The sequence below is a fragment of the Hirundo rustica genome, chromosome 15 (genome assembly GCF_015227805.2).
Source record: "Hirundo rustica isolate bHirRus1 chromosome 15, bHirRus1.pri.v3, whole genome shotgun sequence".
Taxonomy (NCBI): Eukaryota; Metazoa; Chordata; class Aves; order Passeriformes; family Hirundinidae; genus Hirundo; species Hirundo rustica.
In genome coordinates, this window is record NC_053464.1 from 5,274,769 (window position 1) to 5,301,984 (window position 27,216).

The 27,216-nt window shown below is 38.9% G+C and overlaps 1 protein-coding gene across 1 annotated transcript in view; it reads right to left on the reverse strand.

Moving 5' to 3' along the window:
- Positions 1-381: 381 nt before the first annotated feature.
- USP7 (ubiquitin specific peptidase 7) overlaps positions 382-27,216 on the reverse strand; it is a 69,785-nt gene continuing 42,950 nt past the window's right edge. The window contains exons 7-31 of the mRNA XM_040078720.2: positions 24,908-25,038; positions 22,476-22,530; positions 21,854-21,934; positions 21,669-21,759; positions 20,806-20,888; positions 19,742-19,851; positions 18,734-18,890; positions 17,724-17,868; positions 17,039-17,169; positions 15,822-15,956; positions 15,516-15,617; positions 14,726-14,831; positions 14,291-14,383; positions 13,430-13,497; positions 12,446-12,546; positions 10,930-11,083; positions 9,487-9,554; positions 8,332-8,440; positions 8,161-8,238; positions 7,720-7,820; positions 7,014-7,113; positions 6,043-6,162; positions 4,724-4,795; positions 3,740-3,830; positions 382-1,011 (exon numbers count right to left, since the gene is read on the reverse strand). Coding sequence (XP_039934654.1) covers positions 905-1,011; positions 3,740-3,830; positions 4,724-4,795; positions 6,043-6,162; positions 7,014-7,113; positions 7,720-7,820; positions 8,161-8,238; positions 8,332-8,440; positions 9,487-9,554; positions 10,930-11,083; positions 12,446-12,546; positions 13,430-13,497; positions 14,291-14,383; positions 14,726-14,831; positions 15,516-15,617; positions 15,822-15,956; positions 17,039-17,169; positions 17,724-17,868; positions 18,734-18,890; positions 19,742-19,851; positions 20,806-20,888; positions 21,669-21,759; positions 21,854-21,934; positions 22,476-22,530; positions 24,908-25,038 — 2,589 coding nt within the window. The 3' untranslated portion in view covers positions 382-904. The remainder of the gene's footprint in view (positions 1,012-3,739; positions 3,831-4,723; positions 4,796-6,042; positions 6,163-7,013; positions 7,114-7,719; positions 7,821-8,160; positions 8,239-8,331; positions 8,441-9,486; positions 9,555-10,929; positions 11,084-12,445; positions 12,547-13,429; positions 13,498-14,290; positions 14,384-14,725; positions 14,832-15,515; positions 15,618-15,821; positions 15,957-17,038; positions 17,170-17,723; positions 17,869-18,733; positions 18,891-19,741; positions 19,852-20,805; positions 20,889-21,668; positions 21,760-21,853; positions 21,935-22,475; positions 22,531-24,907; positions 25,039-27,216) is intronic.

Consider the following 27,216-nt stretch of genomic DNA (forward strand, 5'->3'; position numbering starts at 1 on the left):
CCTCCTTTTTTATACAAAGTCAACAGCTTACTAAACACTAGTGAGCATGCCCTCTGTGCTAAAAGGCTAGTTCTTGTGTTTTCCCCATCTCTTCCCATGGTAACTAAATTAATGATATTTATAATCTTTTCACTTGCTTTTGCCAACTTTTGAGTGTCATTCTATTTGCCAGAAGATGGCATAATCAATCACAACGGTATTTCTCAGTGGTTGGAAATTTAATAAAAAGACCCAAATATCTCTTTTTAGGACTCGGGGCATCCACTTGACAAAACGGGATGCAAAGTATTGACTAAATTAAATGAAAACTAGTTTATTAAAAAAGATTCTATGAAGCTGGAGGAGACAAAAATCCCGAATAAGTGCCAACAATGTACACAATGAAGTAGAGATTGCTATTTATTGATGATGTGAGTTTTTCTTTTGCATTTACAAATGCACAAAAATGTCATTTAAAGTATAACTGAAGGAAATAAATCTGATGTGAGTCTAAACATAAGGCTTACTAGCTGCAGTGATGGTGAACACCACACGGGAAGGGCAGCCAGTCAGCTTATGCCATCTATAAACGTACTACAGACAAATAATTTTGCCAATGTCAACTGTTCTACTAAACTCTTCCCTCATTATGCTGACAATTGCCTTGCATTACGTTTACCATAAAATAACTCTCATTGGCATCCAAGCTTTTATAAAAACACCTTCATTTTGCTCAAAAAGGGCAGTCAATAGATACAGAGAAGCCAAACTGAACAGCCTCAACAAAATAAAATTAACATCAGCAGCAAATCCTCTTGCTGAAGACTTCAGATATAGTGCACGTGTACCAAAGTTCTATAGTTGTTAAAAAGGTGCACACACACACTTATTTTTGTCCCTTGCCTTGACAATCTGGTTAAGTAAGTCAGTTATGGATTTTAATAGCTTTTTCAAGGTAAGTGTAGCGACTTCTCTTTGGGGCTTTATTGAAATGGTCAAGCCCTAGCCATGGCCTTGGATGAGACATGTTGCCTAGAAAAGAAAAGAGAAAAAAAATAATGAAGTTTTAAGACTAAACTGAAAAAATGCTTCCATTACACAAACTGGTCCTGTGAGCCCTGCCCACAGTTTGCTGGGAATCACGGGGAGAGCACAGGAGTGTGGAGCAGCCCCACAGCCAGCAGGGCAGGGCTTTCCATCCAACAGCACATCCCGCAGCTCCTTCTGCATCAGGAACCTGCTTCTCCTCTTCTTCAGTCACCTACAGGCCTTTACAGCACTGAAGGCTGTGCTAAAGCAAAAGAAGCACTGTTATAACTTATGGCCAGAGGTACATCAGAGTACCAGCGCTCACCAAAGTGCTGAGCCTGTTTCACACAGGGAGGAAGCTGCCATTGACACATGACAACCAACAGTATTTGCCATAAACTCTGCTATTCCTATCACCTGGTTTAAGTGGGGATATCTGTTAAATTCATGTAAAATGCAAATAATACTTATTAAGAAATCATGAAACTGAACCTCTTTATTTTCTAAGAAAAATCCCTAGTCACTTAGAGGCAAAGAAAATATACAGATATTTTCATTTGTTCAACCCAACATTCTTTATTCTCTGCTAGTTTTCATGAAAAACCACAGTCCACATGCTTCTTGCAAACAGGAGAAATTCCCTTTTAAGATGTTCTCAATGCACAGCATCCAATGTTCTTTGAAGTGAAACGATAAAGGCAGAAACTAAAGAGGCCCCCAGCAAGGAAAGTACATTCTACATTCAAAGCCATCAACTGCAACCACCAAAGCATAAAACACGTGACCTTGCTGGTTGCCTGCATCTGCATTTAGGGATATATTTTCTTCAATCAAAATTATTTTGTTGTTTTTTCTTGTTTGACATAATGGTCAATATCAAATAAAAAGAGAACTGCCAATATTAGTGGGAGAATTTGAATGTTTTTGAAGAAAGAAATTAGGAAGTTGGTGCCAGCAGAGTCATGGCTGTAGCTAGTGTACCTTGGCAAAAGCAAAGGGACACTACTGACATCAGCTATGCCAACCAAACTGGACAATGCCACAGCTTTGGTTCCAGCAGTCCAGCATGTGTTAAAATTGGGTATTTGTAGAAATTAATTATATCAAAGCATATTCTATCACAGCGGTGAATTCCATGAACTCTCAAATTAAAACCTTTTGCTCTCATATTCCCTACAATTCCTACAAGCAGTTCAAGTTCTCCCTTCTCCACATTCTGTGCCAGGTCACCTGGTTAGTTTTTCAAGCTGTTTTGGCACCACTGGCTCTGCCTTGCTCACCAAGTCCAGTGGTTCATTCCAGACTATTGCCTTTCCCTCCCTGAGCCAAGAGGGATGACCCCCAGAATAAAATCAGTTCTCTGCCTGCTCTGACCACACAAGAGAGAGTTTATCTGTCTGTGGAGAAACATCTACCTCCAAGCTGACCATCCAGATACTCTTCACAAGTGGTGCACAGAGAGGTCCTACAGTTACTCCTGGGCTCTGGGGTGACTTGTGCAGCTGCAGGCACTCACAGCTCTGGCAAGCCACAAGCCACAAACCTGCCTGTGCTACATACACAACAAAAAGATTGTTTGCTAGGCTCCTGCAAGTGCCCAGTAATAACACAGGTCTAACTCCCTGCAGGTTTTGAAATAAATGGACAGCTACAGGATTTCTTTACAGCTGTTACATCAATCCAGAGCACAGCTGGGAAAAATTGGAGAAAGCTCAACCCTAGCAAAACTTACCAATAAAAACCAGATTCCTAATTGTCAGAAAAACAGAACTGCAGAGAGTCAGTGCAACTCACAGAGAGGAAGACTCAGCTAAGCTGGGAGAAGAAACCCCAATGAATTCAAGGGTTTCAATGGATCCCTGACTGTGGATCCAAAGGTGCCATTCCCAAACAGAACTCTCGAAAGAGGAAAAGGAAAGATTTGGATTCAGAAGCACTGGTGCAGGTTGCCCAGAGGAGCTGTGGCTGCTCCATCCCTGGAAGTGTCCATGACCAGGTTTGACGGGGCAGAGTGACCAGTGTGGGGTGTGGCATCCATGGCAGCAGGGTGCAATGGGACAGTCTTTAAGGCACCTCCCAGCCCAAACCATTCTATGACTATGGAAACACTCCTGTGGTGGAACTCCTGAAGGACTAACCTGGTTTCTCCCATGTTTAAATGTCTAAGAAAATAGAGGTTTAAATGTCAGTCAAGTAAACAAGATGGCAGCCCATGCAGAGACAAATTTAGAATGGAACAGCATTTGTATCTTGGTGAATCATCTCTTTGGGGGGAAAAAACATCTAAACAGCATCAAATTGACAGATTTAACGTTCTTGTTAGAATCTTCAGATTCATTGAGGATATCAAGCATAAACAAGAATTAAGGATCCATGAGAATCAAACATGCAAGGGGGTTAGATGGACAATAAAGACAATGTGCGACTGATGCTGCAAAGCGTGTTATACTGATACTGGACCCATTTGGTCATTCACATGCAATCTTTTAACTCAAAAGGAAACAGATTTTTTATCTATATGCTATAAAATACATATTCTTGGACTAACAGACATGTAACACTGCTCAGTGTGCACATGGGTGTATACAAATACTTGCTTAGTCACTACATCTAATGTATGTCATATAGAAAGAACAAACTCTTTCTGCATCCTGAGTCAAGGATGCTTTTTAACAGCTGGCAGAGAAACTTCAGCAGGCCAAAAGAAAAGTGAGGTTGTCCAACAACTTACCAGGTTGGGACTCAAAATCTTTCAAGTTCACTTCATACTCATCTTCGTTGAGATATTGGTGTCGGCCCATCATTACAATGGCAAATTTAAACTATGCAAAGAAAGAAAAACACAAAAACAAAGTGGTAGGATACAACATTAAAATTAGGTCTTCAAGCATAAGTCACAGTCTAACTTGGCAGCTGGTTATAAGAAGTGTTCTTCAGGGGTTGAAAAAGGCCAGTCCTGGTTAAAACCCTGATCAACAACCTGGACAATGGAACAAAATAAATGCTCAGGGAATCATGAACCCACATCCTGGAATACTGTGTCCAGGTTCAAGCCCTCCAGGGACAAAGGGCAACAAACTGCAGCAAGTGCAGTGAGACTGAGAGAACTGGGGGAAACCTGGTGTACAGGAACCTCTGAGAAATGGGCTCTGTGTGGCCCAGAGAAGAAAAGGCTGACAGGGCATCTACAGCTTTCCACCACCTGAAGGACGGTGCACAGGAGCAGGCTCTTCTCAAAAAACTGCACAGAGGTGACCTCCACAAGTTGCACAATGGAACATTCTGATTCTGTGCAAGGAGAGCAAAGCCTTCCCAATGATAGCGGAAATACTCTAAAACACAGTGTCCAGAACAGGGCAGAATTCCCAACCTTGGGAGTTTATAAATTGCAACTAAAAAACCCTGCACAACCTGACTGAGTCACGTTCTGCTCTGAGCAGGAATGTGATGTGGGGGTGGCTTCTAAAGGTCCCACACCAGCTACACTTTTCTGGGTTACTTTAATGGTTTGCAGAATATCTGTCTTGATGCAGTACAGAAACACTGATCCTACCCATCCTAACGAATTAGTGCTAGAAAAAGCATTATTTCAGTCAAGCAGCTGTTCTATCACAGGAAATCTACACTTATCCCAAGTCTGTGGTGTTCCAACCTACTACAATAAATTCATTTAGGGTTTACAGTCAGCAATAAAACTCTCCCAACTTGAAATTACCTTTTCAAATTCTTTTTCTTGTATGTCCAGCATTGTCTGAATCCGCTTCATAACCTCTCTGAAGTGTTCACCCTAATAATTGCAACAAGATGTTTAATGTAAAAAAAATCTAGGAAAAAAGGGAGGCTGTTAGTATTTCCTGCTTTAAGCTTCATTGAAAAACATTGCCTCAATCTCTGTTATTTACAAAATTACACAAGTGTCAACATAATTCTGTATAATATGGAACAACAGCAGGCAACTTGCTCTAAATTCAGGAACTTTAAGTCTTATTGATTCATCATTATGCAAACTGCTCCATAAATTGGCCAGGCACTGCCACTGATATGTGCAAGTCAAGTCAAAGTTAAGCAAAGTTAAAAAAAATCAGCAGCAAAACACAAATTTGTAAAAAAACCCCATATTCTTGTTAAGCATATGACTATTTTTTGTAGTATATTTCTGCTCCCTCTCCATGTACAGTGCCCCAAAAAATGACAGATACCACCAACCAAAACATGAGGAATATAAATTAACTGTCTAACAAGAAAATTCAGAACAAATGGTTTCCACCAAAAGCCACCACATAGGTTTTACTCTTCGATCAAAAATATGGGAATTAGTAAAATTCTAATTTTAGAGTTTTAGAGGTAGAGAGATATGTCCATATTTCCCACTCCCAAATTTTTAAAGTAAGTAATTTTCATACCAAGTAGCGTACATCAATCAGAAAAAGTTCAGAAGCAAATGGCTAACTGCTCCCAGAATACATATTGATATTAAGAGAATCAGGATGACATTCAGCTGGAGCAGCACCACAGAAAAACTTGAGAATTTAAATTAAGCTTTCAAAATTAGCTTTTGTTCTTGTACCAACTTTCAGCCCAGAAGATAAAGCACATCAAATTACAGAAGGGATGAAATGCAAAGTCATCTCAGAAAGTGATGGAGAAAGCAACCCCTTTTTCCATAATCATGTCTCAGTGGGAGCAGCCACAGCAGGGGCACTTTTGCCAACAACTCTGCACTGGAGTTACTCAGGTGCTGCTGGAAATAGGGTTCTGGTTTCTTGGGGGATTCTGCAGGGGGCAGGGGATGACAGCTGCTGCCAACTGCCAGCTTACTGCACAGGCTCACTGAAACACTGAACAACCTGGATATGCCAAAGGAACTGAGCTGGGAAATGATTTAACTATAAAATGGCACAGATGGGGCAGAACCTTTGGTACAAGAGCTGTGTTTTCCTACACACTTCTTACACTAATGCATTTCTTCGACGGTGCTTTAAGAAAACATCATCAGTATAATCCCCCAGGGAGAAAAAGGGAGGCATACTGCACCTGGTGTATCCTCAGCAAGAACGGAATTCCAAATGTCCCGAAAACCTCTTTGTGGAAATGTGCCACTGTGATTAGCATCTCATTTTCTTTATCTATATCTACCTGGTCCAGAGGAATTTCCTAGATCCAGACAGAGAATGGTGACTTCAATCAGCTAAACTTCCACAAAAAGAAACTGAAGTTTTGAAGTTATTTTTCTAGTTATTAAGACACTGAAAGCATTAGTGATGTATTGTTACTGATTTCAAACAATTCTATTCAAAAACAATTAAAAGAGCCATGTTGTTTGCCAGAGTCTTTTACCAGAGTCCCTCATCCCTGGCATGACAGCACTTCAGCTTCCCCTACTTAGGAAACATTCTCCCAGCTTCCCTGAATGGCTTTTTTGACAAGAAATCTTCAGTACAGAACTAGCTGACAGGAACACAGGCCTCTTGTCAGCGCCTCATTACAGTTTACACTGGAAACTTTTTTCTTTTTTAATTTCTGATCTTTGAGGCAAGTTAGCAGACCTAAATGATGAGTTGTTTAGTAAAAAATTCACATTAAGTATCACATTTGCCCAAGAACCTCAAATGTAAAAGAAAAGAAAACCAAACCTTCTAGAATATTAGAGTACACAAGTGGGTTCTAAAACATAAACTTTTCTAACGTGAACTCTCAAACAAACCTTGGAATTACTGCCAAGACATTAAATGTCCTATGGACAGGCTTTTACAAAGTCTTCATGTATTGTCACAAAAACATATGTAAAAATGAAAGAATGAAACCATTATAGGGAAGCAGAAGGAACAAAGGATGATCTTTATAAAAGCATTCTTTTTAAAAATACATGTAATATTATCATGTAATCTTAATACAGACATCACAGTACTTGGAGATCAGCACCTAGAGAAAGAAAATTGCCACCTGAAAGAGTTTCCTCTCTCAAAGTCAGGCTTTAAAGCTTCTCTAAGACAAGCACAACTCACCTCTATTCGAAACGTTCGACTTGTTGCAGGTGACAAACACTCTAACAGCTCATCCTCCTGATGGACACCGATTATTTTGTAACTTACAATTTCTAGCAGCCTTAAAGATAAACAGGAAAAGCATTTTTAAAAAGTGATTTTTAAAAGCAAAAAAAAAAAAAAATCGATGCAGCAATTTCCTTCTCAAACCTTGAGAGAGATTAGTGCAGAATGTAAACGGATGCTGCTATTGTATTCATAAAATTTTAAACCAAATATTTAGTAAAAATCAAGCGGTAAAGCCCTAAGAGGTTAAATTATTTCTGGCTCATGGCAAAAAGCCGGGATGTGCCATTCCAAAATATAGGTTTCTAGTGGAGATTATTTTATATATCCTCTTTAAATTACCTCACTTTTAACCCCTTTAACTGCTGAGAATTGAATAGCATGAAATGTTTGGATTTTAAACAATTAATAAGTCGTGGCTAACAAATGCAATTAATGAAACTCAAAGATGTAACTTTATTAAATACAAAAAAATAAGTAACTGTAAAATTTGTATTTAGTTAAGAAAAACCCTTAACAGTGGTAATCTGGAAGCTTTTAACTCAATATTACTTAATCACTTAATTAATAATGTTTTCTACACTATTTTAAATTCTACAGATACTTTGCTGCATAAAATTTACGTGGTCACATAGAAGAAATCATAGTCTTCCAGCTTTACCTTAATTTCCCTGAACCTTTTTCAGAGAGTTCTACAACTTTTTTACATTCTTCTAACAGGTCCCGCACACACCCATGCTTATCTGGATATACTGTTATTTCCTGTGGAATTTGAAACACAAAAATCATTAGAAAATCTGAAAATGTAAACAACCACATTAAAACAGAGAACACACCAAAGTGTTCTTAACCACTCATCTTGAAAAGATAACTTAAGTCAACATCTATGTCATCTTCCAAATTTTTGTTAACAGATCTGATTTTTTAAAATTTTTTTGTGTGCTGTTTGGGTTTTTTGTTGTTGTTTTGTTAGATTTTTTTAATATCATGTACAACTTTGTTGTAATTCTGTGCTACCTAGGGGTAGAGTGTATGACCCATAACCACGGCCAGACCAGCTCTGACACAGGAATGACAGCAAGTGTGTACTGGCTTCACTCACCTCTTCCCTAAACTGGCTATTTAGCCATATGCACTTAAAACTTCTTCTGTTTTCAAAATCAGTTATCTTCATTTTGAGCTTAAGAAGGAAAAGAAAAACACTTTAGGCATACTTTGAATAGGGCAGAATTATTTTTTATAACTCACCCCCATAAAAAGAAAAGACTCTTACCTGTTGATAGTAGAGTTTTTTCGGTTGCCTAGGCTTGAAGAACTGCAGAAGATCTCTTAAAGTACCTTCATAATTATGTCTAAGAGGATTACCAGGGCCATCCCTATAACTACAGAAGGCAAGAAAACATGGTATTAAAATCCTTCTTTTCAAAATCCATCACTGCTCAGTACATTGAAGCACCAAGAACATTTTTATTGCCGGCTTCCAGTTTCACATAAATGCTAACAGGGCTTAAGGATCACAACACACAGAACTTCACTGATTTTTAAACACAGCTGGGCTGTGGGAACAGAAAACCATTCAGGGTGTGTGTTAACTCTTCTGAATGTTTACAAGCTCACGTCAGTGCTGCAGGCTGGCAGACCTACATTCCTCTGAAATTACTGGCATAGCAGCACGTGCTTTAGATTGTGAAAGGTTCATTCGGAGCCACATGATACAGCAAATTCCACAGTGACCACAGCACTGGAAACTACAAAGAGCTACTCAAATTCTCACTGATGACGAAGGGAGACAGCCTCAGGTAATTAAAGAGCACCTACACTTCCATGAATACAAAAAGCTGTAAGTTTTGTGTGTGCATTATTCCTGAAGCACATTTACAGAGCTATAACCTACTACTTTCTGCTCTAGTTTTATACAGATTCAAATCTAGTTTTATACAAATGTGTAAAACTTTAACCAGAAATATCCCTTTGAGCACCTGTGAACTCGTTAGATTGCTGTCATCTCCATAAAACCTCATTTGCAGACTTTGAAGGAGGAGGGACGTATCCAGTGAAGCAATTCCTGCATTTAAACTTGTAAAATCAGCAAAAAATACTGCTTTTATGTGTGCTTGTTTCTGCTCTCCTCCATTCTAGAAATCTGCATTCACTGAAACAGCACTTGCATTAGTTTAGCAATTTATCCCACAGCATCAGGCTTTGAAGTAATTAATGATTTTTAAAATGACATTTACTAGAACTCTTCTAAAACATGCAATTCTTTGAGGCTCTAGAGACAGACATTGCAATACTTCAGCTGTCAAAGCAACCTGCTGTGCTTGCCAGAAAGGTTAACATCTTACTGGTAGAGAATTAGTTAACGACCTGGAAAAGACTAATTTCTGAGGAACAGCTTAGACACAGAATACTAAGGAATTCATCTTACCCTTGGGACTTGAAAAACTGTAATAGCATTGGATCCGTGTTAAGTCTCTGAGCGACTGTCTTTGCAACCTGAAAATAAATTTTTGGTAAGTTCTGAATTGTTTCACCCAGTTACAACATTGCTCTACAATCATACAGTCATTCATTCCACGACAGGAACATTATGCTACTGGAATTCTGTGAGAACCCACTATGCCTACCTCCCCAAGGCTAAATAAACTAGTATTGTTAGTTTCTGAACAGTTGACACAGAATAAGATATTCTAAGGAAAAAAAAAAAAGAGGAAACTGTTTTAATGCAGTAAGTTACTGTTGCCAAAAGGCCACTAAATCCACAATAATTGCTCCATTCTTATCTTGCTTGCTTTTGTTGTTTGGTTGCTTTTTGCTGCTGTTTTTTAAATGATACTATTAGGGAAATAAGTAAGACTTGCTCTGAAGATTCCCACTCCTTTAATTCACTCCAAATAAGTTAGCTTGGTGACTAATAACACCACACTATTCCCAGGAGTACACTTCACATTCACAGCTACACAAAAAGCAGGGGCATTGTGGTTGTGCCTTACCAACAAACCTCAAATCATACAAACCTTACACTTCAACTGAAAAAAAAACCAGTAAGAGAGAGCAATTGGCCTAAAAAAAGATTATGAGAACAGTATAGCAAATCTCATCCCTGACTTTCCCTGTGTATGCAGATGCTCAAAGTTTCTGTCTTTGGAGACAGAAAGTGAAATTATCTGGTTTTAAGTGATTTTTTTTTTTTTTTTTTTTTTTTTTTTTTTTTTTTTTTTTTTTTTTTTTTTTTTGACATTGACAAAAGCAACCGCAGGAGAACTGTAGGGAGTCAAAACTTCTCAGGCTCTTAATAGATCAGATTGGCTTTACTTCAGTCTTTTTCTTGGGTCTCCATGTCCAGTTTTTCTCATCTAAACACCCCAATCCATCTATTATTAACACAAGAGGTTTGATCTGTTAGTGCCACTGAGCATTAAACTTCATTGTGTGAAGAAAGCAATACAGCTTGGTCTACAAAATAAATATTGTTGTTGATATTTACAGGCACAAAATAGGGAATCACTAGATTCCCAAGACATTTTCCTTTTAATGGTCAAATAACTTGAGCAAGTTTTACATATCACTTTGAAAGCAAATGCATAATTTCATGAGAATATAATTTCCCTGACAGAGCAGAATGGTCTACTAAGAAAGAACCCAATTATCAAATAACTCATTATTAATAAAAGTGGAGAGTTTTATGGTATTTTCTTCTCACAAGCCTTAGTGGCTTCCTTAAATTTTTCATTTTAAATGAAACATACACAATGCAAAAAACGTACACGGACAGTTTTAGAACTTTTCTAAAAGTATGTATAATGCATTTGTGCACTTGCGCAAAAGTTACTCTCCAAACAAGGAAACAAAAGAGAAACAGGACACGTGCCTGAAAGTAATTCATCCTATTGGATAAAGTGACAACAAAGCCTGGGTCATTGGGGATGGTTTTATCACAGAAAATGACATCCACACGGTGATAGAGGTCTCGGAAGTACTCCTTAGCCGTTGGGAGCTCGCTGTTATCATTTTCTGGGTCATCCCTACAAGAGCAAATAAATGATGATACATTACACATCACATTGTTACACACACAGGCAGCTGGGGCTTTAAAAAACATGTTCTACAGGAAGTCAGCAACAGTGGAGAGATACAGAGATGAAGTTTAGAAACCTTTTGCAAGAGCCAGCACTGGTACACAGTAGGACTGGTGCAGCCAGCAGTGACCCAGAGCCCGGCGCGTCTGCGCGGTGCAGGGCCCGGCGCCCTCGCCTGCTGCGCTGCTCCCCGGGCAGCCTGGCCCTGCTCTCGGCTCCTGTGGGTTCACAGCACCACTGCAGCAGGAGCCATCCCTCCCTCCCACCCTGGCACAGCCCTGTGTGTCTGTACTAACGCTGCACAGCTTTCCATGAACCCCTGTATCAACCACTTTGCGCAGAGGCCAAATGGACAGCATTCTTTGGCACAGAGAGGCAGAACAGTGGGCACAGGGCCTGGTTTGGGTCACTCCTGACTGGTACCCCAACTTCTCTGCAGAGAAATAGCACCAGGGTACAAGCTGTGCACTTACCCAGGAGTCAGCAGCCAGCCAAGGGTGCATAACACCAACTGGGTCAACTGGGAATGCGAGTTCCAAGGCATGACATGAGAAATACATTCATCTCACATAATCTGGGGTAAGAGTGCTGAAGATAGACTAGCTGGCTTCCACCCACTGTCAGCCCATGGAGAGAAACAGAGCAACACAGTTGGGTGTGACCATCAGGAGTGAGAGTATAGAAATGCTGATTTATAGCCCTGCCAAGCTTATGAAAGATCCCTTTATCTGATACAAGATGAGGAGCTCTTTTTTGCCTTGGAGAAATTTCCAGCTGAAGCATCAGTACACCTACGAGTGGCACCTGCTCAGGCAAACTTGGAGCATCTCATCACTGCAGAGCAGTAGGGACCTGACTGTGAGCACAGGGGAGAGGCAAAAAGGGAAAGCAGTTTAGTGCAGTTCTGGGCTGAAAGAGCTCCAAGAGCCGTGTCCATTGGCCATGGGACTGAGCCCAAGATGTGAAATGCTGGAAGGTTCTTCAGTGTCTGCGTTACAGTGGCTCCAGTACAAAGCTGCACAAATCAGATGCACTGCTGAAAATGCTCTGGTAATATTATGAGCTATTTCAGGATACTGTTTTTCTAAACTAGGAGGACATTTTTCTTTAAGTAATATGGCAAGTGACACTCAAACACCATTGACATTTGCTCATTTCCCCTTTGAATAAACAAATGAGAACTGCAGAGAACACTTCTACTACTGGAATGTAACACTTTGCTCTTGATAAAAAAGCTTAAAGGAAGTTCAGCTTTCAAAGTGAACCAGGTGATTTAATTGCAATAAGGTGCCCCCTTAAAATACATACTTCTGAAACACTATGATGTCACCATCCATGAGTTCATCGAGAGCTTTATCAAGAGATACATCATAGTCTTGAATCCTTTCTGTTAAATTGGGTTTAACTTCCTGCAATAAAGAACAAAAATTGCTGAACACAGAATAAAAGACAAAAATAAAGGTGACAAATAAATGTCACAGCAGTGAAGAAATCATCAGATAAGGTACATTCTTTCAGCTGAAACAAATGGATAGATATGTATCTATACAAATCCAATGCATGTATTATTAAATAGCTATATGCATATCAGATATTTATACTTGCAGACCGACCCAGGGATAAAAGCACCTATGTAAACAAACTGGAATGACACTGCAACCCTGACCTGCCCAGAGCAAGGAGCACAGCTTTGCTTTTAGGAAGGCAGTGTGCGTGCTGCCCTGGAACCACCAGAGAGAGCAGCAGGACTGCTACCAGAAATTGCAACAAGACCCCAATTCCCTTGTTCTTACTCTAGCAAGGACTTTGCCTTGGCAAGATGTGCATCATCAGCACTCAATATATGTAGCAGTTATGAAGATTCACTGCTGGTGTATTTGGGCAGAAACAGCATAGCAGACTAAGGATTTTGTTTGCTGACTTTGGCTTGGGGAAGGAAGGAGAAGATGCAACATTTTCTCAACTTCATTGAGGTGGGTACTGAAAACACAATGGCCAATAATGTCAGCAACATTAGTTCCTCTAACTCAGCAACAACCTGCTCATACAGGATCTCATGGAGATATTTTTTTGGTTTCAAAGCTTTACACTTTTATCTGTTTGATATAAAATCTGTTTTGAAGTTAACTCTCTGCTGCTACTCTTTAACAGCACTGAAGACTTCAAAATTACAGATTACAGTGCTGATAATTTATAAATTGCTATTGTCATGAGCAACGTTTTTAAACATTTTTTTTTTTCTTTACAGCATGCAAAAGACAAAAAAGTTACAGAAAGTCTAGAAAACCAAACCTCATAGAGGATAAGGTTAGTTTCTTGTGGAAATCCTGCTCTCTCACACATAACTGGAAGCAAGTCACCTGTTGGAGAAAAAAAAAGGAATGTGAAATTGTTGCACTAATTGCGAGTGAGACCAACCACAGAAAGGAGAGAATCCCTTTCTTTACCCCGGGTAGATTGTTCTACAATGCCTAAGAAAGACAGTCTTCCACATTAAAGTTCCCCTTGTTGACATTCAACCAGACACACATTTATGGTTTCTTTCCACTTCACTTGAACAACAAAAATATGTGCAAGTTCTTTGAAAATCCAAGAGATGAAATAACATTGCTCCTTCCCCAGAGAAAAGGTTTAATATCTTAAAAAAAAAAAAAAGACAGCTAAATACAAAATTTAAAAAAATGTGTAAGTTAACAAAACAAGACATCCAAAATGAAAAACTGAAATCTTTTCAGTCAGTGGGTATTTGCTGAATTCCTTAAACAGACCCATATGAAAATCAAGGCTCACATGAAATTCAGGCTGAGCAGCTGCTCAGGCTGCCATAGTGGAAGGCTGTAGAAGAGTTATTTGAAAAGCTGTTGGGAGGGAAGTGTCAAATCCCAAAGCTTTACAGGAGGCCTGAAACAGGTGTAACACCTGGGGAGTACAGCAACAGTGAACTGAGCACCTGTGGGGTTTTGAGGCTCAGACCTGCAGGAAATGTCACTGACACCACACGGGGAAGAAAACTCTCAGGTGCTGCATAAAATAAGAATTTCCTTCTGTGGCATACCTTTGGTTTCAGTGATGGAATTATTATTAAAGGAAAAGTATGTGCAATCTACTTTAAAAGCTTCAATGGTTACAATGAGATTGAAATTCAGAACTCACGTATTTTACAGGATATAGGGGTGTAGATATGTCCACAATAATTCAAACTCCGAGTCTTCGGATCATACATCTTCAGAAACAACATTACATCATCTACAAATTAAAAAACAAGATTTAATTTTAAGGAAGACTTAGGGAGGAGGAGATCACCTAGATGTTTTTATTTGCAGAGTAACAAATGTGTGTCTTTGATTTATTAATTTGGTGCCCTTAAAATATAGAGAGAAATTTATCCAGTGAGTCTAAAAACATGCAAAGCATGTCTTCCACTTCAAGAGAAATGAAGGAAAAACTGCATGAAACTTATTTCAGCACTGTAGCAGTTTAACAGGTACATCAATGACATAGCTGAAAAAGGTGTTGCACAGTGTTTTTGGAGATACACCCAAAATGAAAGTATTTTGTATTTTAGAAATGTTTAGCCCGTATGCTTACGATCTTTATCAAATTTGGGTAATGTTGCTCCAGTAGCAGCCATCTCTGGATCTACTGTTTCCAAAAATATTGTCCATGGATTCTCATTGTCACTGAGCTCAATCATCTACATAGAAAGATGTGAGAGAAGAAAAAAAGTCTCTGAAGAACATAACAATCTGGTATCTGCGTTTTCATCAGATACAAGAACTTTATGAAGTCCTACAAGAGGGAGAGGTTTTTATTAAAGTTGTGTTAAAGGAAACTTATGAAATTTATTAAGACAAAAAAATATAGATATAAAACTACCAAAAACTTTGATGAAACAGCAACAGTAGGTTTTACTTAAAATGAACCTACTTCTTAATCTTTTAAAATTTACCAACAGCTAGCTTTATAATGGCAAGGACATTACTTCATTTTAGAATAAAAGGACAGTGAAAAAAAATCTCTGTTTTCTGTGGTATTTAGATACGTTTTACATTTTAAGCAAAAGAATTCCTTAAATCCAGAGGGGTTTTTGCCCCTTTTGTCAAAGGGACATTTCCGTTTTAACCTAACATTAAGAAATCACGACCACACTTTTTTCCCACAGCAGAAAAATCATGCACCACCCACACTCCTGCTTCCTATCCAAATTAATCCACTAAACACCAAGTCTTGCCAAGAATCAAACTTCACCAGATACAATGAAATTTATTTTAAATTAAAAGCCTGAAAAATCTCGTGTCTCAAAGTTACATATTCTTAAAGAGAACTAAAAATGATGGGAGAGGTACAGAAGCAATATCATTTCTCAGTGACTACCTACCGTTTTATTGCCATCTGCTTCATTATCTAACATTGCAGGTCTTTTTGTTCCATTACTTCTAGCTTGCATCGGCCATAATCTGATTTGATCCTGGGGAAATCCCTAAAATAAACAAAAATTGTGACAGGAAACTAAATCAAGACAAGGGAAAATAGGCTAAGATGCTTTTGTTAAACTCAAACAGGTCTTCTGTGTTAAAAGGTCTAAATTAGGATTGCTGTCAATATGTGGAGAAGGTAAGGGCTGTGAAACAACCATAAGGTAACAAAAGAAATACATGCAGGTATTCAGCTACAGAAAACTCACCATTGTTTGAGAGAGGTTTTGAACAAATTCTGTAAGTGTGGAGTTTTTTAATACTTTGAAAACAGTGTATTTCACTTTTTCTTCATCATACATATCATTGCCTTGGTGACCACAGAACTGATCCTCTGCCACTATCTGGAAAATGATATTTAAAGGTTACTATTCAGATTAGCCCAGCTGCACCACGTAATACCTTCTCAGGATGCTTTACTATGCAACCTCTCTGGTCCTCTGGCACAGTGCTAACCCCATTCATGTTCTCAGGGAGCAAATTTGCAAGAATACAGATTATAATGAAATTAAAAAATCATGATTGATAATATCAGTGCAAGTAATTAAATACATTAGTTCTTACAAATTCCAAGCAATTAAAAACCAGTCGTGCTTAGATCCCAAGTCTTGGAATGTGCTCTAACAATCCTGGCACTTGGAGAAAATAAAAATGCTACATAATTCTGTGACTGGTACAGTGCAAGGAAGGCACTGAACCCTTCCCCTGTACTTCCCACAGCTCCCTTGCACTCTTTGTCAACAGAAGCACAAACAGTGCAATGCTGCCAGTGTCCCACTGCAAACTCAGTGCAAATGCAGTGCAGAAGAAGCTGGAATTCACCAGTATCTCTGCTTATCAACACCAGAGAGAACAGGCAAGGAAACATGGAGGCACATGGAAAATGGGTTCTATTTCCCTGTGCCAGATGGGCTCTGGAAAGAGCCATAAACAGGGCTCCTTAAGGCAATTCATACCAATCTAGTCCATCTGGCTTTTCCAAAAAGATAATTGCAAATATAAGCACTCTCTCCTTCTGCTTCTACTTGATGAGCTCAGTTTGGCAATAGTCCAGACCTGCAGCCTATGGCTAGATACATTCTAATTTTAGAAAATAATTCCTGAAGGAGATAAAAGTGCAGTGGCAGGGCAGCCATTTGAAATAACCTGGTCCTTTTCCCTTTCACCTGAACTTACTATTTTTACCCACAAGCACAACACATTCTAAAGAAAACAGAAATGTTTGTAACATACAGTCTTGTGTGTTTTTATTACAGTTTGTTGCATATGTAAATATATTTAAAAGCACTACAATCGTAATTTCTCTTCAAACACAACTTCAGAACAAAAATTAAAAAAAGAAAGTCAAGGCATGCGTCCAGGGTAGTTCAATATTCTCAATTTTCATTGTAAAGTAGTTGTAACTTAATCTGTTTCATAAGCTGACCTGCACTTGCATATAGAGGTGAGCTTCCTGCCTCTCCTTCCTCTTCTGAGCTTCTATCCTTTTCTCTTCTTGTAACCTTTCTACAAGTTGTTGAGGAATATCATGGTCAGTGACGGGCTGTAAAACTTCACCTAGAAAGCAGATTTTATGATGATAATTCAGGATTTACATCAAACAGGTTCTTTTTTATACATGTTGACTTCCCTCTGATTTGAAGTCAAAACCAGCTTTCCTCATCTTTCACTTTATAACATGGTTTGATACCATCATGCTTTGGCAAAAGCAGCACTTTTATGACAAGCCAAAATGCGCTACTTCCATGAAATATGTATCATTGACTTTTGAATGAAATATTCGGTTCAGAATTAAAAAAATATTTGCCACCACTCCATATTTTAAGCATATATATCTACATGTTTACAATTTGGTTTAACTCCACTACCGAAGTCAGCTCCCCAAGTTTCCGGCGCTACAAACCAGCCAGGGCTGAAGCACTTTGCAGCGCCTTCCTGAGCTAAAGCATGACCCAGAGCAGCACACACTTCCCAAAAGCGAGAGAAGGGCTGGCTGATCCCGTGCGATGTCTACGTTCCGACTGTAAATAACGCACTGCTGCTGTGTAGGAGGCAAAGCAGCCCCGAGCTCCTGCCTGTGAGCCCCCTTGGAGCACAGAGAGGACACGTACTGAGCTTGGACTCCCTGATGTAGACCAGCATGTAGGCGTTGGTGCAGTGCCGCACGGACAGGTCGTCGTCGTGCCCCCCGTAGTTGTGCTCGATCGCCTCTTCCTTCGTGCACCTCGACACAACGTCGTCGTCGAATTTACACCACTAGGAAGTTTTATAGAAAGGTGATTTTGCACCTATAAACATGCTCCTGAATGATAAATTAATCTCATTTCTGGCGTGTCTTTCAGCTCTTTGAAGTGACTAAAATTACCCCCAAGCAGCATGGCTTTTAAAAGGAAAGCTAGTTCAGTATAATTCGTGCTACCTGCGACTTGTGCTCAGCATAAGGAAGTCCATAAATACCAAACCTTTACTGAACGTTTTACAGCGAGTACCAAAAGCACAATAATTATCCCAAGAAGCTTCTCTTAAGACTGTTATTCAAATATCTAATATTTCTGTAAGAAACAGAAAATTGACTTTATCTGTTGCAAAATGAAATAAAAATCAGTGATGCACAAGACATCTAGTAATTCTTTACATTTAAAGCAATATACATCAAATTTTAAATGAAAGCAATTAAGAATAAATTACAAATAGCAACAAATTCACAGTAAAATCGGACTTCTACTCTTACTGTGAACAATCATGTACACCCAAAACCAGTCAACTCAAGGGAAGAGGCACCTGACCTATAAATGTCCAATCCAATCAAGTCACCTAAACCTGGAACAGTGGGACATACGCAGACATGCTGAACTTCTGAGTCACAGAAACACTGCAAATGCTTGTATTTGCTTCAGCAATGTCAGCCTCAAAAACATGTTGGACAAAATCTGATTGCAAAAGAACTTCAACACACACACAAGCAAAGGGATTTCCTCAGTTAAAAAGTCTTTTGTTAAAAGCTGAGTGCATATGCACTCTTCTTTTAGGGGACAAAAATCCTGAATATCTGCCCATTTATAAAAACTGCACTTAGGCATTTACAACACACAAATACTTTTAGGTGCTTTTCAATACTCACTTTGCCATCGCCCTTTGGATTTAAGTAAACAACATAATGTCCACCGTGGTTATCTCCACTGTGTACTAGAACTGCATGGAGAATGTAATTTGCAGGATCTTTAGGATCTGTTTTTTGCAAAAATTCATCTAGTGGCAACTGTTCAGGAAATTCAAACCTGGTTTTGAAAAGAATGAAGACAATTGTACTTGTAGTTAAGATAGACACACATTTTTATGCACTATTCTGGAACATTATGTGAACTCCTAAAGCAAAGTATAAAAATTGAACATGTTACTGTTACAATGCCATTTCTATCCAGGATGCGCTGCATACGGTGGCAGAATTTATACTGTTTAAATATGGAATAAAAATAAACTTTTCAAGCAGCTCAGGAAAGTATGCCCTCAGTAACAAGGGCAAGAGCACTTCAACTGAATTAGAGCTGGTTTGGATTCACTGCATCAAGGCCAAAGCTTTAAAATCTGTTATTTTCTAGCAGACAAATGCAGCTTTCCTAGTACAGGTACCACTGGACTGGAACATTACTCTGAAATATCTCACTTTGGTGAGAATGAGATAATTGCAACACACATTCCGTTTACAACCAACCATATATCTTCTCGAGAAATTATCAGCTTCTGCTTACAGTGAGTGGGCAAATGGCTCTCTCTCCATCCATGGAAACAGATGGAGGGCAAGCAGGTAACTCCTTATTCACCCTGCTTACTCTGGTGGCAGCCCAGCCACACACTGCACTAAGAATGCTACACAAGCCATTAAAAGATGACCTGTTCATGGTCAAAACAATCACTACAAATTACCAAACATTCAGTTTGTCATTCTGAACTTTGACGTTCAACCAGTGCACCTTCAGGGGACCTCCACTGTGTGTGACTGCACACGCCTGCCTCTCAGAGTTTTGTCAAAACCAGGACTTTGGGAAGCTATTTTTTGGTAAAATACACGCACAGGCCTAAATTCTACAACAAAACCCAATCCACAGACTAAACCAACCAATGCACTTACCTATCATTTATCTTGATGTTTTGGTCAGTCTGAGGATCATACATAAACCTCATGAGCTGTAGGTGTAACACTGGTGGCAATGTTAGGAACTTCACACCTTTCTCTGCCTCCTAGACATTTTAAAGGAAATAGAGGGTTGAAATTGCAGCATTTTTAGCAACTCAAAATACTTCTTTGTTGCAGACACTCTTCATATGGACTTTTATAGACTTGATGACACAATGTGCACCAGAACAGTTCAAAACCTGGCTGCAATTTGAGTGTCCTAATCCTACACCAATCTCCCACGAGCTACTCCAGTAACACAAGAACTCAGTTAAATTGAATTTAGGCCACTCATACAAACATACGTGGATACCTCACTGCATTAAGAGCAAGTTACCTGCATAAATACAATTGAGAGAATATGGAGGCAGCAAAAGCTCATTTTTGAGCAATTAAGAATTTCATGGTCATTGCACCCTGCCAACAGGGATTTGGCTACTGTGCTACACCTTCCTAAGAACAGCTAAAGAATACGCAGAACATTACTGACAAAACTTGGTATGTCAAAGCTGTGGAAATAAGCTTTAGTAAAACATTATTTATAAAGGACTTCAGCTTACTCCAGTGGGTGCAGCAAAGTGCAACTGAAGAGCTCAGAAACACAGGCACACACATGAATGTTTAATTTGCATGGGTTCATTTGGTGTTCCTGCTGAGAATACAAACATGAGCTCTCCAAAGTTACTTTTAGAGCTATGCTGGATTTTCACTTGACACACGGAAGAACAGACTACTCATAGAGGAAGAACTTCTCAGTCTTGAGACTGGTGGAAAAGCAAACCATTCTAGCAACTGGAAACTTGGACCTGTAAAACTCACTACCAATTAAATTGCTATAAAATCTGAGCTGGTTTTAATAAACCTAACACCAAATAAGAGAAGATATATAAAAAGCTCATCTAAGAAGAAACATCACCAAAATCAGTTGATAAAACCTAGAATGGGCTTTGCAACGCAGTTATTTTATCAAGGACAAATAAATAAGACTTAAAAACAGGTTAAAAGAAAGAGAATAATACCTGCAAGCCATGTTCTCCTGCATCATACTTGTTATCACCATCCAACTGCTCCACTGCAACATAGTCAATGAAGGACTCGAAAACTGAGTGAAAAAAGATTGAGGAATTGTACAGAATGAGGAAAAAGTGTAAGTTTACTCTATGCCTGCAAGATATTAATCAAATGAAGTATTAGGACTGGGGAGTTTGTGTTTGAATATTTCTGTCCTTACTTTAAGTAAAGTTTTATATTGTTTAGGAATGTCAAGAAATGCACCATATTGCAAAGGCATATTTAAGAATACCAGTAGATTTTAAAATCACAGTTCCAGCTGTCTGCCACAACTCCTGATTTCACAGCTGTTAAGCATCAAGCCAGATGCCTCTGTTTGCTGGACTCTTACACATCCCTTCCCATGCCTCATACCACAAGTGCTCAGTAAAGAGATAAGGGACCACTGTTATGTTGTTCTGAGTAGTTCATTATTTTTTTTTTTTTTCTTATTACTATGGCCAGGTCTAAATAAGAATCTATTTCATCCAAGTTCATCTTTATATATAAATTATAACTACTGTGACAATACCAGTATGATGACCACAGCACGGTTTTATGACACCAGAAGACTCCTAAAGTTATTTAGAGTTTTATGAAAAGATACCAATGAGAGAATTAGGGAGGAAGGAGCAGGGAAATGGAACAAGGTAAAATAAGAAATGTAATGCAGGCAGAACATTCTCTGCATTTAAAATGTTTTCAATAAAGTGTCCTAAAGCACATATTTCCAATCACTGTGCACTAACAAACCCATTTGAAAACAACAGGCGCTAAAGGTGTCCAACATGTTGAAGTACTGGATTGGTACATATCACAGTGTATCACTTACTATTTTTCTTTCCCTTTATACTTAGCTGGATGTCATAATAATCTTCTATTCGTTCAGATCGATAGTCTACGTGCTTGCATTGGATATAAGACTGGAAACAAAAGCAAAACAACACAGAAGTTCAATTTTATAAAAGTAACAAAAGCTAATTTAAATTATTTTTGAGAAAGGTATAAAATACATACCACCATCTTCCCTCTGAACAATTTAGGGATAGTGCCTTCTACACACGTGCCTTTCATTTTATTTTCCACATTATCAAGCAGCTGAAAGAAAAGTCAGTTTTTACACAAGATAAACTTGCAGTTTTTAAATTTATTCATCACACACATGACTACTTAAATGAATAGATGCCAAGTCACTTGGACAAAACTGAAATGTTAGTCGATTTGTACTGGCATCTCCTTTCTATAAATCCTCCTTTCCCCCTAAACTGAGGGCTACTCCAGCTACTCCACTCCTTTGAGTCTGGAAACCCCCACTGATGTAACAGCGCATTTCATCTTCAAAACTGCATTTCTCTCCATGGCTGTAACTTACCACTAGCACATGTTCCAGAAACTTTCAAGCTTCCCTATTCTTCACAAATTCCTCACCCATAAATGCCACAAGCCATCCCATTCTTAAAGAGAAACCAAAGCAAAACCTTTGCCTTTGAGATCTAATTTAAATCAACCAGGGCCACTATTATTCTGATAATCCTTAAGCACTATTATTTTGTATATATATAGATATATATACACACACACACAGACTATCAAGAGAAATGTATACATCACAGATCAGCAAGAAATAGTATAAACGTACCACTCGACATAATTCCTGGACATCATGTTGCATGAAGCTGTCTAAAGTTTCCCACCTTTTAAAGATAAATAAATAAAAATTACTAATTAGGAAAAGAACACCTCAAAGAACTCAAATTTTTTGATTTCTTTGCAGATCAACGATGTAATAGGCAGCAAGGTGTACAGACTGAGATTTGGGACTGGCTGATGCACAGGTTCTTGGTGTGTAGGAAGAAGGGGCGGTGAACTTGTGGATGTTCTGGCAGCTCTTCTGTGCCCTCCCCTGTGTGGGACAGGAACAGGGTCTGCAAAGGCACCCAGAGCCAGCTGAGGAGGCCACAGCCAGGCTGTTGCTCTTCCAGTCTACAACCCAGTCTCAGCTCATGCCAAAAAACCTCTTAAAGAAAGGCTTGGAGCAATTCAGTGCCATCGGTTTCCACAGCAGGTTCCCAGCTGCCTCTGTTCCGAGGGCCCTTCAGGTGCAGTCAAGTGGCGTTCAGGGATTATTTCAGCACAGGAAATGGAGGCAAATGGATTTACAGCAAAGACTGGCTCCTTTGTGCTCATCTAAACAGTTAATCCTAGGCATGCAGTGACTCCAAGGAGGCATCCAGCTTTCTGGACTGTCCATGTGCAAACACACAGTGAAAGCAGGGGCAAGGGCAGCAGGATCTAAGTGCCTCACAGCCAGCATGGCACACCGCAACAAGGGTGTTCAGCACTCCTGCCTTCAATAAAACAAGAAGCACAAAGTGTTTCTAGTTCCAGCATTAAATACACCTGTGAGAACTGTAACTTCAACTCAAGGAAGTTTTTTAAGTTCTAAGTCTCTGACAACTTTTTTTTTGCAGCAGTCACCACTCCCAGCTGTATGAAATAAACTCTGTAGACTGTAGGCTCCAGTTTCAGTGTGATGTTCCACCCTGGCCCTGGAAGCAGCAGCAGGGTGATCAGGAGCAGTGCTGTCTTTATCCTCCCTCCCACTCTCTTCTCAGTGACTCACCCCCACAGTCACATGGCAGCAAACTAATCTCCAAAGTGTGCCAACAATTGTGTGGGGTCCACACTTAAACAAGCTGAATCAAATGACCTGTCAGATAATTAAGAATAGAAAATAATGCCCTGACTCTCTAGGCTTTAAACACTAGCCAGCTCATAGGACAAACCAAAGAAAAAGGTCACCCACTAAAATTAGGATAAAGAAGGGCTCCTTCAGACATGGCATCATTTTCTACTTAAAGAAGTCAAACCTAGAAATTCACAACACTCAGTAACAAGTAACACCCTAACCAGCACCTAAGGCTCACAAGACCAAAAACCCCTCTCCAATTCAATGATGAAGGAAGGGAGAAACCTCAATCTTCAAACACATTCTAAAATTCTTTTCCAAGAACAAAAGCAGGCCCGAACACATTTTTAAAACCCTGCTGTGGGATACAAAATTAAGCACCTGCAGCACCCTTGGGAAAGGCCTCTTCAAGCTACTGAATATGACACAGTTGGGATCTTAACTCAAGATGAAATATTTACTCTATCACAGAGTCCTGTCCTGTAACAAGACAGTAGGAGCACTGATAAATCAAATATATTGTGTGCTAGCAGGAAGAGGGTATGGCCAGAAAAACAGACAACACAGAGGCTACTGATGTCCTTTTAGGATTCCCCTAAAGAGCAAGAGTCAAGGTGGCAAAGACACAAGGAGTGTTTTCAGGACAGAGCACAACTACAGGCTGTAGCAGTGGATGCAGGATGAACAAGAGGACAACTCTATGACAAAGATGATACAAAATGTGTTCCTGATGTGTTTCGAAATAAGACAGTGCTTGTCAATATTACAAGACTAGCCTATAAATACAGTGAGAAAAAGTAATACAAAATAAATTATTTTAGAATGGATTTCAATAAAATCCTACTCCACACTTACAAGACATGGAAAAAGAAGACTTGCAAAGGTTATACTAAGATTAATCTTTCTGTCCTAACTTGTGTCTTCAAAATGTTGTAGGAAAATGTTACAGCAGCCATCAATGTTCAACAACATGGACATGCAAATTACTGCTACTGCACTAAATCTAAAACAGATTCCATTTTTTAAAGACATTAACAATACATGAACTCCAATGTGTCAATGACTATTCTGCTCTGAATTTTTCTTAAGTCAAATGCATCACACAATGTTCAGGTAAATCATAACCCTGTTTTAACAGCTCTGTTTCTGTACAGTTCCCCTTCCCAAAAATCTGACTTTTGGATCAGCTGTTTTTAGTACTGGCTACAAATAAAAACCTATGCAAGTAGAAAATTCACAATTAACACCATGTTATATTAACACTTATTAACTATTAACTATTAACTTATTAACACTATATTAACCTTATTAAAATAGAATCTTTGTAAAGAAAAGCTTTATGAAGCCCGAGTCCAATAAATAGTCCAGGTTTTGAAACTTACCCAAATGATTTTGTTAACTTTTTAGTTCCAACTGGTTTGTCACTATGTTGCAGCTCATAAAACACTCTTTGCAATGCTAAAGGAACACTTTTGGATGAATCATCTCCTTCTGTGGGCATCATGTACACAGCCTGAAAAAAGCATTTAGTTCAATTAGTATCAGAAAAGTTTATTGCTCATCCTGTTTAATGCATTCTTTCCTCTTCAGTGACTTCCTTCATAGAACTCAATTTAATCAACACTTCAAAAAAGTCTGAAAAAAATCTTGTACCGTAGTGTAAAAACGTTAATTGTCTGGAACAACTCTTCCTAGAGCACAGTGGTTAGAAAGATGTGAACAACAGATTCCATTCATGGTTATTTTATCTCAATAGTGCCCTTATTCCAGCCTAGAACAGTAAATGCACTAAAGCATTTAACACCTTCAAATACCTTCTCATGCCCGGTATGTCTGTGCAATCATTACAGTAGGACCAGATATACCAATCAATACTACAGACTTTTGAAAGTAACTGGTTTTGTGAAAAAGCAACCACATAAAACCATAAAGGGCAACAAGTGAACAAAACCAGAAACGGTCCACATGGAGAAAGATGTCAGAGGAAGCTCGGAGAGCTCCCAATTCATTCATTCCTACTTAACGTCATCGCTGTCCAGCAAATAAACAGCTTAACAATTCTATTCACTGACTATAGTGACCTGGGAAGGATTGGGAACAAAGAAATTACACAAAGAGACCAAACAGGGATTAAGAGAGTTCAACAGTCACTGAAATGAGATTTACTTTTTAAAAAGTGTACATCGATACATCTAGGGGAGAGGAAGAGCAAACAAAAGGGAGATGTTCATTTGAGAAGCGTAAATATAAAAAGAAACAGACAGCCCTGGAAGGAGATTAGGCACCATATGAAACTAAAAAAGACCCCAATATTAAGTAGTATATGAGAAAATAACCTGTTAAAAACAGAACAATTGCCATCTGAAGTTTTGCCTGTGAAACAACAGGGAATGGTCCATTTCTGTGAGTGAAGTGCTGAACTGGACCCCAGTGACCCCCTCAGTCTTGGCATCAGCCAGAATTCCCGGGGTGTGCAGCACATCTAACCCTGGGCTCCAGTGCCTACATATCCAGTGCCTACACACAGAGCAAGGGCAGCACCTCAGCAGGAGCTGGGAGCTGCAGGGCAAACCCAGTCACTGCTACAGGACACAGCCACGGGAACCAGAGGGGACGGCACCAGATGGACAACACTGACGCTAAAACAATACAAGGCTGTGGCAAAAGAGGAACTAAGAAAGAAAAACAACAAAATAAATGCCTAAAATATTGACAGGCCAGTTTTCTATTCCAGTTCTGAGGATCCACTACATTTTCCAAAAGTACAGCAACAGAAATACTTCAAAGAATAAAGAATATCAGAATAGCAACAGTAAGATGAAATAAGAAAAACAATTTCATTAACAAATCCCTGATATTCTGACAGAAAAACAATGGTTAATTATGCAGTTGTAAACTAATATGATAATTCACATGACTGTATCTTTAAAACCTTTAATGTAATTTTCAGAAGTTACCAGGTAATAGAGATGACCTAAAACAGAATCATGAACACAAATAACTTCCAAATCTTATTTCTCCTCAGTTGCAAGCTACACCATTAGTAGTACTTACACATGTACAAAGAATACATTAATAAAAATTAGCTAAAATTTAACAACAACTTTTTTCTGAAGGACAGTCAACAGAAGTCTTTGTTAGGATAATTCTAAGAACAATAGCTCAACCTCAACCTAATGATAACAACAACAAAAAAGTCTTTTTTTGCTCCACTTTGACATTTGCTTAGACTGCTTTTATAAATTTTGTAAATTGAAGAAAAATGCATCTTAAATTTTATCACTGGCTACAGGTTTTAACTGTTGAAACTCAATAAACCTTCAGCTTTTTCAATGTGTTAAGCACTGCTTCAAGAGTTTATAGTGATGCAGTCTGGAAGAGAACTCTGTAGATTCTGTTCTCTGTTTCTGTGCACAGAGGTGCCAAGTTCAGACTGGGGTCCAGTTGCTCATGATCAGATCCAGTTAAATTCTGAGCATCTCCAGGGATGGAGATCCCACCACCTCTCCATACATCCTAATGTAAAGCTGGACCACCCTAATTATGAAAATTTTCTTCCTAAGGTCAGAACATTCAATTTTAGAACAAATAAGCTAATAAAGCAAATAATTTCCAATTGCTTTATTTTTATCATCCAGATCCAGAATCCCAGTAAACCAGATCGATCTGGGCAAACTCCAATTCAAATATC